At 35.5% G+C, this 19,620-nt stretch overlaps 1 protein-coding gene across 4 annotated transcripts in view; it reads right to left on the minus strand.

Moving 5' to 3' along the window:
* Positions 1–3,307: 3,307 nt before the first annotated feature.
* Positions 3,308–19,620, minus strand: part of LOC127868799 (zinc finger ZZ-type and EF-hand domain-containing protein 1-like) — a 108,649-nt gene continuing 92,336 nt past the window's right edge. For 3 of the 4 annotated variants that reach the window (XM_052410874.1, XM_052410873.1, XM_052410872.1), the window contains 10 exons: positions 15,315–15,416; positions 14,687–14,861; positions 13,792–13,968; positions 12,652–12,848; positions 11,032–11,150; positions 10,509–10,656; positions 10,051–10,167; positions 8,561–8,723; positions 6,900–6,971; positions 3,308–6,027 (listed from right to left, as the gene is read on the minus strand). In XM_052410874.1, coding sequence (XP_052266834.1) covers positions 5,908–6,027; positions 6,900–6,971; positions 8,561–8,723; positions 10,051–10,167; positions 10,509–10,656; positions 11,032–11,150; positions 12,652–12,848; positions 13,792–13,968; positions 14,687–14,861; positions 15,315–15,416 — 1,390 coding nt within the window. In that variant the 3' untranslated portion in view covers positions 3,308–5,907. The remainder of the gene's footprint in view (positions 6,028–6,899; positions 6,972–8,560; positions 8,724–10,050; positions 10,168–10,508; positions 10,657–11,031; positions 11,151–12,651; positions 12,849–13,791; positions 13,969–14,686; positions 14,862–15,314; positions 15,417–19,620) is intronic. The other variant, XR_008044252.1, reaches the window with a different exon arrangement.

Genomic DNA, 19,620 nt, shown 5'->3' on the forward strand with positions numbered 1-19,620 from the left:
GTTTGCTTAAATGAATTTCTTTATGAAATATTCTAAATATAGACATAACTATACTTGACACCCCTAATTTTGGAAATAAATTGATCCAATTAAGAAGGATAGGAGAGTCCACTGGGCATAAATGGGTTAATCATTAGCTTAACTTAGCTCAAAATTAGTGTAAAATAACAGGAACATTCATGAAATCAATCTGATATTGTTGACGTTTCTGCCATGAATCTTCTATGAAGATCTTACACGGCAATATCTCCACATTTGACGGCCACACAATATCTTACACGGCAATTTCCCCACATTTGACGGTCACAATCGCCAGAAAACGTGAAATACAAGTGGACCATTAGAACACATGAGTATTAACGAAATATTACAGTTTAAAGCGTATAAAGCTGAACGTTGCTACTGGATAGCGCTATATATGATTAATGAATCATGCAAGGAATGACAATTGTGTATTCTGCATTGTGACAGCATTCGTCATGCATTCGCTTTTTCAAAATAATCGGTTGCATTTTAATGTGATTTATCGGTGCATACGTTTACAATTTGAATCGAGAGTTGAAAACATAACACACCTTTTTGTAAAGTTACGTAAGACATTTTTATGCATTTGTTTTAATCGTTTCAAACCCTAAAACGGTTTGCTCACATCTGTCTGATGACAAACACAACTTTACAACATACGTATGTGTTCGTTTCGTTATGTCTTTAATTAACTTTATATGAAACCTTAGTTTAAAGGGATCTTTTCACGCTTTGGTAAATTGACAAAATTGAAAAAAGTTGTTTCAGATTCGCAAATTTTCGTTTTAGTTATGATATTTGTGAGGAAACAGTAATACTGAACATTTACCATGTTCTAATATAGCCATTATATGCATCTTTTGACGATTATAAAACCTAAAAATTATAAAGCGTTGCAACGCGAAACGATTGAATAATTTGGAGAGTTCTGTTTTTGTCGTTAAATTTTGTGAAACTACGAAGATTGCTTATATAGGGTATAAAATACGTTAAGTATGTGTATTCGGCGGAATGGCTCAGTAGGCTAAAGCGTTTTTACTTCAGGACTCTGGCAGGACTCCAGGGGATCACTGGTTCGAAACCTGCTCCGGGCAATGTTCTTTTCCTATTTAAATTTTATTCTTGATTTTTTACTGGAGCTTTTACGATCCAATGTTAACATTTATCAATAGAAAGCATTTAATGAATAAGTTAAAAAATGCCAAAATCTGTGAAAAGGCCCCTTTAACAACCTCTGGGATTTATATGACTAAGCGCCTCATGTTTATTTAGTATTTTTTGCGATATTTGTTGTATCGCTAGTTCATTTGTAATATTAGCATTATACATATGTATAAACTACTGTAAATTATTTATGAATTTATTATTCATAATGTCTCGGGAACTTTGCTTACTAATGCATTATGTGCTTTTTAGTCCCCTACCGGTTTCACCGGAGGGGACTTATGGTTTTGTATCCGTTCGTCCGTCCGTCCGTCACACTTTCCTGGATCCTGCGATAACTTTAAAAGTTCTTTATATTTTTTCATGAAACTTAAAATATGGATAGATGGCAATATGGACATTATGCACGTCATTTCATTTCGATCCTACGTCAAATGTTCTGGTTGCTATGGCAACAAATAGACTAGAAATACTGCTGAAAATGGTGTTTTTTTTTTGGATCCTGCGATAACTTTAACAGTTCTTAATATTTTTTTCATGAAACTTGAAGCATGGATCGATAGATGGCAATGTGGACATTATGCACGTCATTTCATTTTGTTCCTACGTCAAAAATTCTGGTTGCTATGGCAACAAATAGACTAGAAATACTGCTGAAAATGGTGTTTTTTTTCTGGATCCTGCGATTACTTAAAAAGTTTTTAATATTTTTTCATGAAACTTAAAATATGGATAGATGGCAATATGGACATTATGCACTTCATTTCATTTTGTTCATACGTCAAAAATTCTGGTTGCTATGGCAACAAATAGACTAGAAATACTGCTGAAAATGGTGGTTTTCTGGATCCTGCGATAACTTTAAAAGTTCTTAATACTTTTTTTCACGAAACTTGCAACATGGATAGATGGCAATATGGACATTATGCACGTCATTTCATTTTGTTCCTACGTCAATAATTGTGGTTGCTATGGCAACAAATAAACTAGAAATAGTGCTGAAAATAGTGTTTTTTTCTGGATCCTGCGATAACTTTAAAAGTTCTTAATATTTTTTCATGAAACTTGGAACATGGATAGATGGCAATATGGACATTATGCATGTCATTTCATTTTGTTCCTACGTCAAAAATTGTGGTTGCTATGGAAAAAAATAAAAAAATAATCTGACAATGGTGCAATTTCTGACAATGGTGGATCCGGTAGGGGACTTTTATTGCTTGGCAATAGTCTTGTTATAAATATAAATAAATAAATATTTCACAAATTAATGCCGCTGAAGAAGACCGAGACGTCGAAAGCTACGGCAAATTTAATCAAAGCGCTTTTTAAAAAACCCGGCTAGAAGCGACTTTGTTATATATATATATATATATTATATGTGTGTGTGTAGGTCTATTTGTGCTAAGGATTACTATAATATGTCAACATGGGCCATTGGCCTTCTCGTAATGCTGTAAAGCAAATATTTATTTAACATTTAATTGAACTGGGCTTTTTGCCATTGTCACTGGGAATCTTACGAAACAAGTTGCTTTACAAGTTTTGCAACTATTTGATACATCCTAAGAACACGCATTAGAAACTTATTTTATTTGAGGAACATTGTTTCGTTTGTTTTGTAATGATTTTCATCTTAATCATTATTGTATTTGTAAATACATAATGTCTGTTTGGGAGGCCGGCTGATGTCCCCTTGACACCAAAGCAACAAGGCTCCCCTGGCTGACTGAGAGCGAAGGTGAGCTTTCCGTACACTGGGTACACGTTATATGGAACCGGTCCCAACCCGATTCGAGTAGGAGAGTTGTCTGTTTCTTGTATAGGTATTTGCAATAACTACTGATAAACAAGCTAACGTGGAAAAAGAGTGGAAGTTGCTCATCGTATCGCCGTGATATGTCTGATGTACTGTAGAAAACGGTGACCAAATCCACTCAAACATACTGATCATTGAAAGCACGGAGCGTATATGGTCTCATCTAGAGTCCGTGTTGAAAGATATCGCTAATATTCCAACATTTGAACCACTGACAATACAGGTCGTAAGGAACAACATGTTTGTGAAATGTTCTTGATTCATTTAAGCAAATTGGTCAAGGTAAATAACAACACAAAGAAATATACGGTAATTTTATTGTATCACAAACAATGTCAACGTATTATTACACAAAAGCTTAATTATCTTTATCAAGCAAACAAATCTTAACACAAAAGGTTAAATAAAAGCATTTTTACTAATTGTAATATTCCATAGTTCAATAAATACCTACAGGAACCTTAAAGTAAAATACTATACATACCGGTGCTATAAATATATACAAGGGATACAACTGTCAAATTTCCTGAACAACACCAGGGTCTGTACAAAAGCAAAAAAATCGCTTCCAAAAGCATTAATTACACCAAATTAACGGTATACCACGAGCCAAGACATTTATCTTTCAGAAAACAATACATTTGGCAATAGCTCTGATCTTTCATTAAATTAAAACGAAACCTTTCATTCAAAAAAGCTCAAAAATCCTTACTTGGACACAGGTGTGCACAACAGAAAAACCGATAATTCTAGTTGTAATTTCCATATTCCTTTGAAAATAAACTAGTTTAAAGGTACACGTTCATAGGCTAATTTCTTCTCATAGTTTTATATAACATAACTACAATTAAATGTGACTTTTTTCTATAAATTCGTATAAAACTGCTTCAATTTCACAATAATAATAGTTTACTTTCATTTTGGAAGAAACACTACATGAATTTCAAACACGACATTACATTGGTTAATTCTCCACTGCAGTTATCATCCAGCCTTCCATGTTACATTACCATTACAATTTACACATGCTTGAAGATTGTACATAGTATTTACCTATCCCCTATATACTTAAATAGCATGTAGACTATTTTTTTAAAGGTCCCTGTGTACACACCCAGACATTATTTCAAACACATATGTACTTGATTTCTCAACTTGTACAAGGCTGATCTATGTTCACGTTTTCTTTTTTTGTTTCATTTAAGATTAAGAAGTAAAGAACAAGCCATTAAAAAACATTCTTTTGAACTTTTTTTCTATGTGTGTGACAAAAACATTTTCACATGCAATCAATTGTGACATTTAAACTGATTTTAAATAAAGACAAGGGACAAAATTGTCACAAAACCAGGTTTTCATTGTGAAAAAAAAATCTGATAAAGGGAGAAAACTCAAACTGAACTTTTGAAATGACCAAAAAAAATTAACCCCCTTTGTAAGTTTTTTTTTTTTTTTAAATCTATTTTTAGTCGTGGCGACCTTGACATTGGAGATATTGACGTGATTCTTTCGTGGGACACACCGTCCCATGATGGTGAACAAATGTGCCAAATGATTTTAAAATCTCACAATGAATGACATAGTTATGGCCAGGACAAGCTCATTTATGGCCATTTTTGACCTTTGAACTCAAAGTGTGACCTTGACCTTGGAGATATCGACGTAATTATTTCGCGCGACACACCGTCCAATGATGGTGAACAAATGTGCCAAATGATTTTAAAATCTGACGATGAACGACATAGTTATGGCTCGGACAAGCTCATTTATGGCCATTTTTGACCTTTGAACTCAAAGTGTGACCTTGACCTTGGAGATATCGACGTAATTATTTCGTGCGACACACCGTCCAATGATGGTGAACAAATGTGCCAAATGATTTTAAAATCTGACAATGAACGACATAGTTATGGCCCGGACAAGCTTATTCCGCCAGCCCGCCAGCCAGCCAGCCAGCCAGCCAGCCAGCCAGCCAGCCCGCCCGCATTCGCCAATCTAATAACCAGTTTTTTCCTTCGGAAAACCTGGTTAAAAATACACTACCTAAATCGTGCATTGCAAGTAAAGAAAATATGACACCTTTCATTTGATGCATTTAAAGTGATGAAGAGATTATTTTTAGTGTCAATATTAAATGGAAACATAATTATAATATCAAATACAAAAGAAGTGCACTATTTTATGATGTAAGCAAACATCTTAATCAAAGCTGTGACTGAATCTATTGTAAGAACTCACAGGATAATGAGAGATGAGATCTTTAATAGAAAGTTTGTGTCAGTTTTCAAAGAAGACAAAACAAAGACACTGAGTTTGAATCAGTATAATATCAGCTCGATAAAATGAACAACTGGCATCAGAAACTTGACTTGAAAGATGGAGCAACTCTTACAGCAGTATTGTGATATCAACTAACAAATTGATACATTTATCACAGAAAAATAAAACAGCTACGTATAAGCCCAAACAAAAGATCCAGCACAAAAGAAAAATACAAATGTGCATTTTCTGCATGCTATGCAATTGCAATGATTGGCTAATACTGCAGAAAAATTTAATATGATTGATAGGTGTGGAAGCATCTATCAGCTTTCAACATTCCTAATTAAACTGAATAACAGCTTCTTTCAGTTTAACTAAACAACATGTCTACACGAGTCTCAAAACTTGCAAGTTAACATCAAATAAATATTTATTTTAAAAGATAAATAATAAAAAGAACATGTTAATAATAATTCTAAACAATGCTATATTGAAGAATTAGAAGTCCAATATACAATTATACATACACAAACATGTATCACTTGTGAAAAACTTAAGTCAATCATCTTACTATTTCAAAATAGCAGCACTTTTTCCTTCTCTTTTTTCCCCCCATTAAAAAAAAATAAAAACCCAATTTAATTCTTTTTGCCATCCTTTTCTTCAGTAGTTTTCTTCTTTTTGTATGCGGCGGTGATGTCAGTGGCAAGGTTCTTGTAGCCAATCATCACACTGACAGCCGCAACACGCTGGATACCCTGTACAACAGTGGCCAACAATGAGAGACATCATCATTACCACCACCATCATCAATGCCATAATCATCATCATCATCATCATCATCATCATCATCATCATCATCATCATCATCATCATCATCATCATCATCACAATTATAACAAGACTATTGCCAAGCAACATATGTCCCCTACCGGCTCCACTATTGTAAGACAATTTTTTTTTTTTATTTGTTGCCATAGCAACCAGCATTTTTGACGTAGGAACAAAATGAAATGACATGCATAATGTCCATATTGCCATCTATCAATGTTTCAAGTTTCATGAAAAAATATCAAGAACTTTAAAAGTTATCGCAGGATCCAGAAAAGTGTGACAGACTCACGGACTGACTGTCTGACAGAGTGACGGACACACAGAGCACAAACCATAAGTCCCCTCCCGTGAAACCGGTAGGGGACAATAACTGGCAGAGACCACCACCATCACAACCATCATTATCGTCAATACCATAACTGCAACCACTATCATCACCATCAATATTGTCAAATCACCTTAATAATTATAATCAATGCAGTTACAATGTATATGTAGGGGTGTCAAAATCAGTTCAATCTATCTGCAGCTGAAAAAAATCAGGTCACCTATATCTTTTTTGTAATTGCTCAAATTTTCACAATCACCCACACCAAGACACGATTCTTCTCCAAATAACTTTGAGACATCAAGCTGTTTAAAAATTATGTGGGCAAAAAGTAAATAAACACAAATTGACTGGTTGCAGTAACAAGCTGTATGATAAACAAATGTTCATTTAACTTATGTTGACACAGTGTAATCATGTCCCTTCCAGAGATGTTACTACATTATGGTCCCTGGTCCCTGTACATACCTGCCAGACTGCCTGCTTGATCTCAGAGGAGTCCTGCATCATCACCAGGTACTCCTCAACCATGTTCCACTCCTGAAGTGAGCACACAGAAGGATTGTCAACATTTGAGCCTTGTGCTATGTAAACTGGGCGCAATGCATAGACATTAAGTGTCTTCCCACACTAGCCTGTACAGGGTAATCAGGGATGACATTTTCAAAAGCATGTGATTTAAAGACAATGCACAATCCTTGCTGTCATTTCATATATTATGTCTGGGTAATGTGTGAATTCTCTCACAAAATGTTTGCTAAATAAGAGGGCCAAATGGGCTATGACCAGAGCTCCAGATAAGAGGCGTATCTGCGTATTTACGCATTGAAAAAATATAAAAACGCATTAAAAATCTACCCAGTACGTAACAAAACGCAATAGAAATCTTGGTACGTATTTTAAATCGATTAAAGTGCTTAACCGGTTTAACCAATAATCCAGTTGAGTTTTCAGTGTAATTTAACCTTTGAATCAAAAGTAATTCAATCAGAATACGCTTGCATCATCATGTTTGTGGATCAAAAAGGGACGTTTTAAGCGACCATTTACTCTGTCAGTTTTTGAAGGAAATGGAAAATACCACTATGTATTCCTAAATACCCTGAAACAAAGGAGTAAAATACGCTTTAACAATAATATACGGGGGTGAAATACCCATTAGACTAAATCCTTATCTGGAGCTCTGGCTATGACATTCCCTCGAGAAACTTTAATATTCTTATTGGTAGATTTTCACCACAGACATATAAGGAAAACTGCCTCATCAGTGACAGTCATGATTGTCAAAAGAATTGAATCATTTTCAAACATTTCCAAGATATCATGAGAACACAATTTATAAATGTTATAAGCAAATTTCATGATGATTGGGTTACAAATGGGCCTTCTACAGCGCTTTATCTACAGCCATAAAGGGACAACTGCCCTGAACCCTGGCAGACATGTTTTACAAAAGACTAGAACCAGTTGCAAACTTGGCCAAGATATCATTTGAACGTTTTGAGATGACGTTTCATGATGAATGGGCAAACAATCTTAGTTTTACATAGTTTTCTAGCCTTTCTTTAATTTGACGGAATGAACTAATTTTACCATTCATGGCAAAGTTTCCAAATTAGCCAAAATACCATTGAGATAATTTTTCTGATAATATATCATGAATATAATGCAATAAATGTGGCCTGTATAGTGTTCATAACACAAATGTTGACAACAGAAAACACAGACAATGGACAAAAAGGTGATCACAAATGCTGACCAAGTAAATAAACTTATTCAAAATTATTAAATAGTATATTCTGTAAAATGATTTTTGTCATATCCAAACTACATACTTACAATAGAGAGGTATTGTATTGAATGACAACACAAGTGAGTACATTAAGCCTCGCTCTGGGAAAACTGGGCTTAATGCATGTGTGTGAAGTGTTGTCTCAGATTAGCCTGTGCAGTCTGCATGGGCTAATCAGGGATAAAACATTCAGACTAGACTATTTTTCAGTTTAGAAGAAACTCCCTGTTCATGATAATTCCACACAAGCTAGAAGTGTTATCCACTATACACTTTATGCACATTGATTAAGCCCCATTTTCCCACAGCGCACCTCCATTTTAATCATTGCACTCACAATGGCAAGGTTCTCCACGAGCAGGAAGAGCTCAGTGAGAGCTCTGCATACGGGCGGCAGTATAGAGCCCGTGTCAGACTCCCCGCGGGACATCCCAGAGTAGAGCATCCACAGGGGCTTCAGCAGACCCAGGTTGATAGCAAGCCGCTCTGTGCCATCCACCCTGCAGGGGGCAGAGGGAGGGGAAGGTGAGCATACACCATACAAAACTGACAGATCATGAAGGCATGGCATTAAAGTTTTCACTATTAGGTTTCTAATCTATAGAGGAAATTGTTCTATTTTTCACTTAATGTAAACATTGTAATACTATAAACTTTGTATTTTGATGTTATTAGTTACTGTGAAACCATTACTATTCACCACACATTCATGTTTGTATATTTCGTCACTAGATTGATTGATGTCATTAAGTTTGTAACAAATACTTATGTCCAATCTTGAGAAAAATTAAGACTGATTTATATTATTACACAAACAGGAATATATTATATTACATATTACATATTTGATAAACCAATACATTTATTGTAAAACGCAAATGCAGTTAAGCTATATCAATAGCGTTGACTTTGTTTACGTAGAATAGTAAGAGTTAGCCCTAATTTTTAACAACTTTATTACCATCTGTGTTAAAGATGCATTGGATCAAAGACCATAAATGCTATTAAAAGATGAAGATGACAAGTTGGAGCAATTTCTGATAAAAATTGTTCCTGCACTTTTATTTCAAACAAATAAAAACATAATAAATGTGTTGTGTTTAACTTCATGTACTAGTAACTTTTTATGTGTCAATTTGAATAACAGACAAATTACTGTACTTAAAAGATAAAATATTATATAAAGCATTATTGAAAACTAAGCAAAATATTTTACTTACACTCAATAATAACCCACCAATATTCATACCTTCTCTACTAGGCACAGATTAACTTAACAATTTTGTCAGTTTGGCAGTGATTGTAATTGAAAAAGACTAATTGGTTTTTTAGCTTCAAACAGTTGTTAACGGTAAATCAGTCCCACTAATCTGCTATCTGCTACATAACAATGCACTATTTAATTGCCATGTAATAAGTAGGGCCAGTTACTATCACAATGGACTAATGGACAGGTGTGATTAACCGCCCAACTCCCAGTAAGTGACTCCCAAGTGACAAACTCTCCCCACCTTGATTTAGCGTGGACAAGTATTACACACACAAATCAAAAAGCAGACGCATTATTACTAATGATTTTTTTGACAAAATCAGTAATCTGCAAATTTACCTGTAAACTAAATATTTTATTTTTTTTAAACTATTCAATTTCATGTTTAGAAAAATTAATGTATGAATATGAATATAAAGCTGCCATATTGTAGCAATTTATAGTCTGAACAATGATTTACTGCGGACCAACATATGTATAAAACAACTGACAGATTTTGTAAAAATCTTAAGTTATTTTGATAACTTCAATCCTTGTTGATATCGAAGCCTGTGTACCTGTGCTGGGTCTGTACAATCTTCATGAGGAGCTGGATGGTTTTCAGGCGCTGTGTGCCCGTCTGCTTGCTGCAGAAGTACACCAGGCTGGCCCACAGGTCACTCACTGGCAGGCACCTACACAGGATACAGGGAACCAATAATAGTGAATGATGTGTACTGTATAATGCACAGGATACAGGGTACCAATAATAGTGAATGATGTGTACTGTATAAGTAGGGGACATTTATTTATATCAGATTTCTGTAAGGAACGATCCATTGCCAGTATTTGTTATAAACAACAGAATACCGGTAACACTGTTTTTTTGAATATCACAAACATCAATGCACACATTGTTTTTTTTAAAGTTAAACCAGCTTAAACAGAATATGATATGCAGGTGCACTCACTCTACAAGATCGCAGAATTATTTGGCGTTGATTGCTATTGGCGGTATCCTTAATTCCTAATTTACCTGGCCATATTTGAGGACAGCACACTGTTGAGGATAATGTGTCCAGTCTCAAAGCTGTCTCGAGTCCCCGCAGTGACCGTGAACTTGTAGCCCCAGTGGGTCTCAGACTTACCACTGCCCCATTCAAATTTGTAGTAAATTGTGTCCCCTAGAATAATGAAAATTACACGGCTAGTTTCAAGAAACAGTGAACATACAAGGGTTTGTGTGGCATATATGAATGTCAAAAGTTTATTTTCCAGCATGCTTTTTGTATGTGTTTTGTTTCATACTGAACTGTTTTGCTCTATTTAAGACTTTACAAACAATGTAATTAAATAAAATACGGGTATAAAATCATGTTTCTTATTGACAAAATACAACATCTTTATGTTAAATTATCCAGTTTTGTACACATGGAAACATGATGTAAAAAACTGAAATAAATACAAAACTATAATGTAGATAAACCACTTACATGTTAAAGTCCACCACCTGGCGCATCATATAATGAAATCACCTTGCGTATGATTGACCTCCGTACCTGACACTTGGAAGGTGCTCCAGTTGCCCCTCTGAGTTCCACCAAACCTGTGCTCATTCTGGGACATGTCAGAACTCGTGGCAAACACCAGCTCATCCTCATCCTCTCTCGTGGAACATCTACACAGGAAACATATGTGTCGCTTTCTGAGAAAACTGGGCATAATGCATATGCGTAAAGTGTCGTCCCAGATTAGCCTGTGCAGTCCGCACAGGCTACTCTGAGACGACACTTTCCGCTTTTATGACATTTTTCGTTTAAATGAAGTCTCTTCTTAGCAAAAATCAAATTAAGCGGAAAGTGTCGTCCCTGATTCATCTGTGCGGACTGCAAAGGCTAATCTGGGACGACACTTTACGCACAAGCATTATGCTCAGTTTTCTCAGAACACCACTCGTATGTAGGTCTAGTAGGTTAGTAAACCACACTACAAAGTCACAATAATGATCAAATCTGAACATAATTACAATGGTGCTGAGAAAACAAATGGGGTAAAAGCATCCCCTTTTTGTTGAATGTGATGGTGAGGAACCTTCCAGGGGCCATACCTGATGAACATATGGAATAAGAAACCTGCTTAGGGTAAAAAAACATACATGGGAAATATAGTAACCTACTTGGGATTTAAGTTACCTTCATAGGTTCAAAAGCAATCTACTTCCGTTCAAAAGCAATCTAATTGATGTCAAATGATCTGCTTGGTGTCAAAAGTGACTACTTGGGGTGAAAAAGTACCTCCATGAGGTCAAAAGTGACGTACTTAAAGATCCATTTCAGGTAAAATCCAAATTTCTTTTGAGTAAAAGCAACCAACTTGGTGTCAAAAATGATCCACTAGGCATTAAAGTCATGATCAATGTACCCATGAAGTTTCATGATCCTAGACATAAGCATTCTTGAGTTATCATTCGGAAACCATTTTACTGTTTCGAGTCACTGTCACCTTGACTTTTGACCTGGTGACCTGAAAATCAATAGGGGTCATTTGCCAGTCATGATCAATGTACCTATGAAGTTTCATGATCCTAGGCGTAAGCATTCTTGAGTTATCATCCGGAAACCATTTTACTATTTCGAGTCACTGTGACCTTGCCCTTTGACCTAGTGACCTGAATATCAATAGGGGTCATCTACCAGTCATGATCAATGTACCTATGCAGTTTCATGATCCTAGGCCTAATCATTCTTGAGTTATCATCCGGAAACCAGTTAACTATTTTGAGTCACTGTGACCTTGACCTTTGACCTAGTGACCTGAAAATCAATAGGGGTCATCTGCCAGTCATGATCAATGTACCTATGAAGTTTGATGATCCTAGGCCTAAGCGTTCTTGAGTTATCATCCGGAAACCATCTGGTGGACGGACCGACCAACGGACAGACAGACCGACCAACGGACCGCCTGACATTTGCAAAACAATATACCCCATCTTCTTCGAAGGGGGGCATAAATATGATATATAATATGACAAACATGACACACTCATATGCAAGGATAAATTTTGTCATGAGGTTACATATGATAGCACGCAGTTTGCACCAACTTTGAGTAAAAACTGTAAGTCACAAGCCACCTTCTTGCGATAACAAGCATCTTACTATGGGTCAAAAGCTACGTACTTTGGATCAAAAGCGATGGTGAGGAAGGAAGCCCCAGGCAGCTGTAACTTTTCCACCTCCACATCCTCTCCCTTGTAGTTGTGGTCAGACTCACGCGTGATCACAGAGGTCGTGACCTCCTCCATGAACTGACACGCCGTGCACGCTATAGGGATGAGGCTCTCTGGCTCACAGTGCTGCACTAAATTACTCACCACCTGAAACGTGGGATTTACATCTGAATGGATATTTCTCATATGATTAATTGATTTATCCACATGATTGTGTCACACATATTTAAATGATCACATGTTCAGCTGTTAAAGCATCACACTAGCATGTGAATTGTGTTTATTATTTAACTAGAAAATGGGGATGATTGTTTTATTTTGGATAAATTCAAATTTATCCATTATGATCAGCTGTGGGGGAATTAAAAATTTTCATAGCAAACTTCGGATCTGTCTTTTTAATTCACCCGACATGGACATCAAACAAGAGCTGTTTGTAAAGCATTTATTGTCTCATTTAGCTATGTGTTAATGAGTTTGTTTGTCAGATTTCAGCCATATTTCAGTCATATCAAGGCAGTTTATTCCTAAGTCCACTTTTCCTCGAAAGCTCAGTGGATGTAAGTGGCTCACTAGTACTAAATGCACATGCAAATAACCCACAACTGCCCAATTTGAAACATAATCCGAAGATTGGTTTAAACACTATTTATTTAGTTCATTGAAAGTACATTTAAGCAATACAATACAAACATACATATTATATTTGAGCAATATGCTAGGCAGGTAGAATTGCAGTATTGCTTTACATAAAGGCTGTAAAATACAATTGGACAGAATTGAGAAGGAAGCTCGAGGCTTATACTATGTCTCTCTTCTGAAGATTGACAGTCCAGTGCTCAAACATCTGACCTAGCTTGGCCTGTCCCCTCTAGATCAAAGCAGATTTTGAATTTACAAGTTTGTGATACAAATCTGTTGTGTCTTGAAGTGAAAATAATGAACTTTGGCCCCCAACATTTTCAAAACAATAATTTTAATATTGATTTGGGCATACAACTTAATTAAGTAGAATAAATAACAACACAGAAAAGATTCTTACATAAACAAATTCATTATTTAATTCTCTTTCAGTACAAATGAATGCTACCTTCTGGAAGTTTTCCCTGCTTCCAGTCTTATTAAGCAGGTCAAGGACACTGGGTATCTGCTGAACTTCCTTGCATCCGAGGAGGTCCGAGTTGATCACATGACCGTAGGCTGGCCAATGGGCAAGCAGACTTGTTAGCACTTGACGGGCGTACAATATTGACAAGGACATGTTCACCTGAAACACAACACAATGGTTTTGGTTTTATTTTATGCCTAATTGAAACAATCATCTGTTATCTGTTATATAAACCCTGTTGCAGGGGTGTGATTTTTAAAAGACCTTGAGGAAGGAAAATATCCTGCCCCCCTAACCTTTTTTACAAGAAATCTTCCTTATTTAACAAATGGAAAACTATTTTGGAGGGAATGTTAAAAATCAAAACGATAAATTAATTTAAAGGAGGAGAAAAATACCCCAGTTGCTAGTATGAATTATAGCATTGTGTCTAAAATTTGTAATATTAGTATGAATTCTGTGCTCGCAAATTATCAAGATTATTTTGTAAGTCAAAATAACACATTTTTATGACAGATAATATAAATAACCCTTTTTTTTATGAGTCGTGTTCTGAGAAAACGGGGCATAATGCATGTGCGTAAAGTGTCGTCCCAGATAAGCATGTGCAGTGTGCACAGGCTAATCAGGGACGACACTTTCCGCTTTTATGATATTTTTCGTTTGAATGAAGTCTCTTCTTAGCAAAAATCCAATTTAGGCGGAAAGTGTCGTCCCTGATTATATTTATACACAACATAATCCCTTACTTATGATAATCATCCACCAAGTGACTGAAATAACACAAATATCTCAAGCAAAATGTTACCATACTCAATTAAAAGTAATTTTCTCAATCAATGTATACACATCCACGAGGCAAGCACACAACCCTGACCTTTGCTAGGTATTCACGGCTTCCAGTGCGGCCATGTTTTCTCAGCTCCTTCTTGAGAAGTTCCGCTGACTTAGTGCGCCTCTGTTTGATGACCTCATCCTGTACATCGTTGTCTGGACACTGGATCAGCCTCTGAGTGTCCACTGCCGTCTCCTCCGTTGCCTTGTCTATTACTCTACATTGAAACGCTCAGGTGAGGTGGTGTACAGAGGTTATAGTGTGTTTGATAGAAAATGATAATAAGAAAGAGAACTGTCACCTTGTGCATATGCCTTGAGATGAAGAAGTAAAACTGAAAATTATAAAGAAAATAATTTCATCATTGTTCTGAGAAAACTGGGCTAAATGAGCGTGCTTAAAGTGTCATCCCAGATTAGCCTGTGAAGAATGTAGGCTAATTATGGACCACACTTACAGGGTTTATGGTATTGTTTGTTTATAGAAATTTAATCTTCTTAGCACAAATCTAGTTTTTGCGGAAATTGTCGTCCCAGATTAGCCTGTGTAAACTGCACAGGCCAATTTGAGACGACACTTTATGCAAATGCATTTAACCCGGTTTTCCCAGAACCAGGCTCATTTAGAAGTAAATATTGATATTTTAATAAGAACATTGAATCCTATGTACCTTTCAATGTGGCTGAAGGTGGGGTGGTAATGTATGCCTGTGTCCACCACTTTGTCTGAGAGGGTTGAATGCAACGTGTCTGTGTTGTTAAACATTGTGTCCCTAGGAATGGCAAAACATCAGATGAAAGAAATTGCAGTATGTATCAAATTAAAACAATGCTTTATGTAAATGTGGTTAATGTAACTTGCTGCAGTCTTTATGAAAAACAATGCAAAAAACTGATATTAAAAGCAAAATAGTAAAATAAAGTTCTCATTTAATTTGCTAACATATTTAATAACATCAACTTACAATAAATAGACTTAATGTGTAGTAATTGTTTATTAGCCCAAAATCAAACAACCTTAATGTCAGTCTGACAATTACTATTGTATTGTTATGCTTCATCAAATCCAAATGATTGTGTATTCACAATAGATCACCCCGAAAAAGGACGAGTTTAGAAAAACCCACTCATCACCCCGGTACAAACAACGCTGGTACATTAAATCAACCAATGATAGCTTACTTTAAAGTATAACGGTTGATACGGTGAGTGATTTTGAAAGGAAAATTATAAATGGGTCATGTTTATTTGTACCAGCAGATTAGTGGGCTTTTGAAAAAAGTGGCTTTTTCAGGGATACACCTATTAACACTTAAGAATTATTTATAAACTAGATCACACAATAGATGGAATAAATCTTGGAAAAAAAAAGTCACTTTTCCACGCCTTCTATGAAGGGGGTATAAAAGCAACTTGAGTTCACATGTAAATAATAGTAATGGTCTATCTTATATTACTTTTTTAAGTACTTGGCTTAAAATTATGATCTAATAGTTAAAAAAGCTTCACGATAATGTTTGTTCAGATAACTCTGAATTCTATACCTACATTAACCCATCAACAAGTGTTTCATGTGATTGTATTGTATTTCAATTACAATAATCTAAAAAGACACGCACAACATCTGAAAAGCCCACCTTCACAAGTGTTAACATAAAGCAATATTCTTAATGATGAGTATTGCTTCATGTGTTTATTTAAGCAAAAAGCCATATGCAAACATGTTAGATATGAAGGGAAAGTAGTGAATAAATATTGAAAAAAAATGCACTTTAAGGTCTAACAAAAGCTGTGTTTGTGAAACACAATGCCCCAACCCATATATTTGACCTTTGGCATTGAAGGATGAACTTGACCTTTCACCACTCAAAATGTGCAGCTCCATGAGATACACATGCATGGCAAATATCAAGTTGCTTTCTTCAATTTTTGACCTTGACCTTGAAGAATGACCTTGACCTTTCACCACTCAAAATGTGCAGCTCCATGAGATACACATGCATGCCATATATCTAGTTGCTATCTTCAATATTGCAAAAGGTATGGCCAAGGTTAAAGTTTTGGGACACACACACACATACAATGACAGACAGACATGCACATACAATGACAGACAGACACACACATACAATGAAAGACAGACAAGCCAAAAACAATATACCCCTGATCATTCGATCTGGGTGCATAAAAAGGTGAAATATTGTTCTGTCATTCTCCTTGGTATATTGTTCTCTATCATAAAATATCATAAACAAATTTCCCAGAATATTCAAGAATTAATTAATTTATGAGGGTGTCATATATAATTAATAAAAATACTTACTACAGAGCTAAAATCTACATGATAATCTTTCTGAATTTGATAGTGCTTCACAGCTTTACAGTATACATGTATTACATCCCCAACAAAAATAACTTTTCTTTAATGAGCAGTGTTTCCTATTTGCCCAAAGATTATGTGTCAATACTGTGCTGAAGAGTCATAAAACGCAGTCGCAGCAACGTTATTCTGAACGATTCAGAGAACAACAAGGCAAGAAGGTATGGATGCCAACACATTCAACTTTTGTTTGAAAACTCTGTGTATGTAAAAAAAAGATGTTTATGGCCAAAATTGACTTTTGGCAACTGAGTGTGACCTTGACCTTTGAGGATATGAGATGGGCTATGCAAGAGACTCTCAAGTCCCCTCATGGTAGTTATAAGTAATCTTAAAGTGTTACCTTGACTTCTGAGTTAAGGAGACAGGTTTAACAAATGAAACTCTGTCTCCTAATAGTGGTCATTAATGGTAAGTTATTTAAAATAGCATGATACATGACACAGTTACAGTCCAGACAAGCTATTTTATGGGCAACTTTAATGGATGATGGATTACATAATACATTTAAGTGTGACCTTGATCTGTGAGGCAGCAAGACAAGTATTACACTCGACATGTTTTCTTATGATTCATTTCATGTAAGTAAAGTTATTATGTAATCCATCAATATATGGCAAATCATTGCTTTTACAGGAATTTTCAAGCTGTTATATTGCAAAATTTTACCATTGACCTCTAAGTGTGACCTTGACCTTTGAGGTGAGGAAACTGCTATTATACACGCAAAGTTTTTTAATGTTGGTAAAGATAGTGAAAAAGCATCCAAAAAATCAATCAATGGCAAATGTAAGGCTGATACAGCAATTTTTAAGCTGTGTTATGGCTTAATTGTGTCTTGGGCCTCAAAGTGTGACTATAACCATCCAGACAGGGAGACGGATGTTGCATGCAACATTTAGTAGAAATATGGAAATGACCTCTTAGTGTGACCTTAACCTTTGTGGAAGGGAGACAAGTGTAATTGTCTTATTATGATGGACATCTGAGCTTCTTCATTTCAAAATCACCGCCTTCTTTGAAGGTAGGTATAAAAATTGATGTCAGCAAATAAAATTACAATACTTTGAAAACCATATGGGTCTAATCTGCATTCACCAAACTCTTGAATCATAAAATGTATTTATCTGTGAGTAGTGCTGTGCTGTACGTTAACACACTATTGATAATGCTACCACAGTAATGTGTGAAGATTCAAGCATACAAATCATTGATGATATGTTGGAAACTGCTTGTTTGAATCAGAGATGTATTCTTAATGTTTGTATCATTTAAACAAGATGGCTTTGAAGTGCTCACATGAGTTAAACCCACCAATTGTTGTACACATGACCTGGTGACCTAGTTTTTGACCATTATTCACAAAGATTCCAATCCTACATTAATACTATAAAGATAATTATTCTGATAAATGTTTCATACAACTGAATTATAAATATGGCATCTTAAGTGTTAACAAGTTTTTTCTAAAATAAACAATCAGACCAATTATTAATTCATAAATGTGGCCTCCAGAGTGGTTACAAGTTTTTATTTTATGTAATCTAGCGACCTTGTTATTGGCTGCAGATGGTCCAGATTCAATCTAAGCCTAGAAATCATCAAGATAAACAAGTGGTTACAAGTTTTTTGTAAGATTTGACTCGGTGACTTAGTGTTTAGATTCACATGACCTACAATCAAACTCGCCCTTGATATTGTCAAGATAAATTAGCCAACCAATTTTAATCAAGATTGACTCAATAACGTGGCTTCAACAGCTGTTACAAGTTTTTTTATACCTGATATGACCTGGAGAAAAAGTTTTGGGATGCAAGTGACCATGACCTGATATTGGTCTAGATATTGTTAAGATAAACATTTGACCAAGTTTCATCAAGATTTGAAGAAAATTGCAGTTCCTAGAGTGGTAACCAATGGTATTTAAGATTTGACCTAGTTTTTGAACGCACCTTATCCAGATTCAAACTCTACCCAGATGATGGAAACATAAACAATATGAACAGTTTTTTTTCTCAAACTTGGATGAAATTGTGGAATCTAGAGAGTTTACATGATAAAAGTGGGGTTACATGACACTAGGCACAAAGACAGATGACGGACATAGACTGACCTCTATAGCTCACATGGAGCGTTGATATTTTAATTTCATCAAACAAAATATCATTTTAAAAACAGTAACATATACAAACTAATAAATATTACCATTTGAATGCAACAAACACTTTTCGATGAAGTATGAGGTGACATAAGAAAATATATTATGGGAACGCAAATCAACTCCATGAAAAAACATCCAAGTGATTTAAACAAGAGATGTGTTTGTCAGAAACACAATGCCCCCTACTGCGCTGCTTTGAAGCCATATATTTGACCTTTGACCTTGAAGGATGACCTTGACCTTTCACCACTCAAAATGTGCAGCTCCATGAGATACACATGCATGCCAAATATCAAGTTGCTATCTTCAATATTGCAAAAGTTATGGGCAATGTTTACGTTTTCGGACGGACAGACTGACTGACGAACGGACTGACGGGACAGTTCAACTGCTATATGCCACCCTACCGGGTGCATAAAATATATATAATAATTCA

Source organism: Dreissena polymorpha, chromosome 2, assembly GCF_020536995.1.
Source record: "Dreissena polymorpha isolate Duluth1 chromosome 2, UMN_Dpol_1.0, whole genome shotgun sequence".
Lineage (NCBI taxonomy): Eukaryota > Metazoa > Mollusca > Bivalvia > Myida > Dreissenidae > Dreissena > Dreissena polymorpha.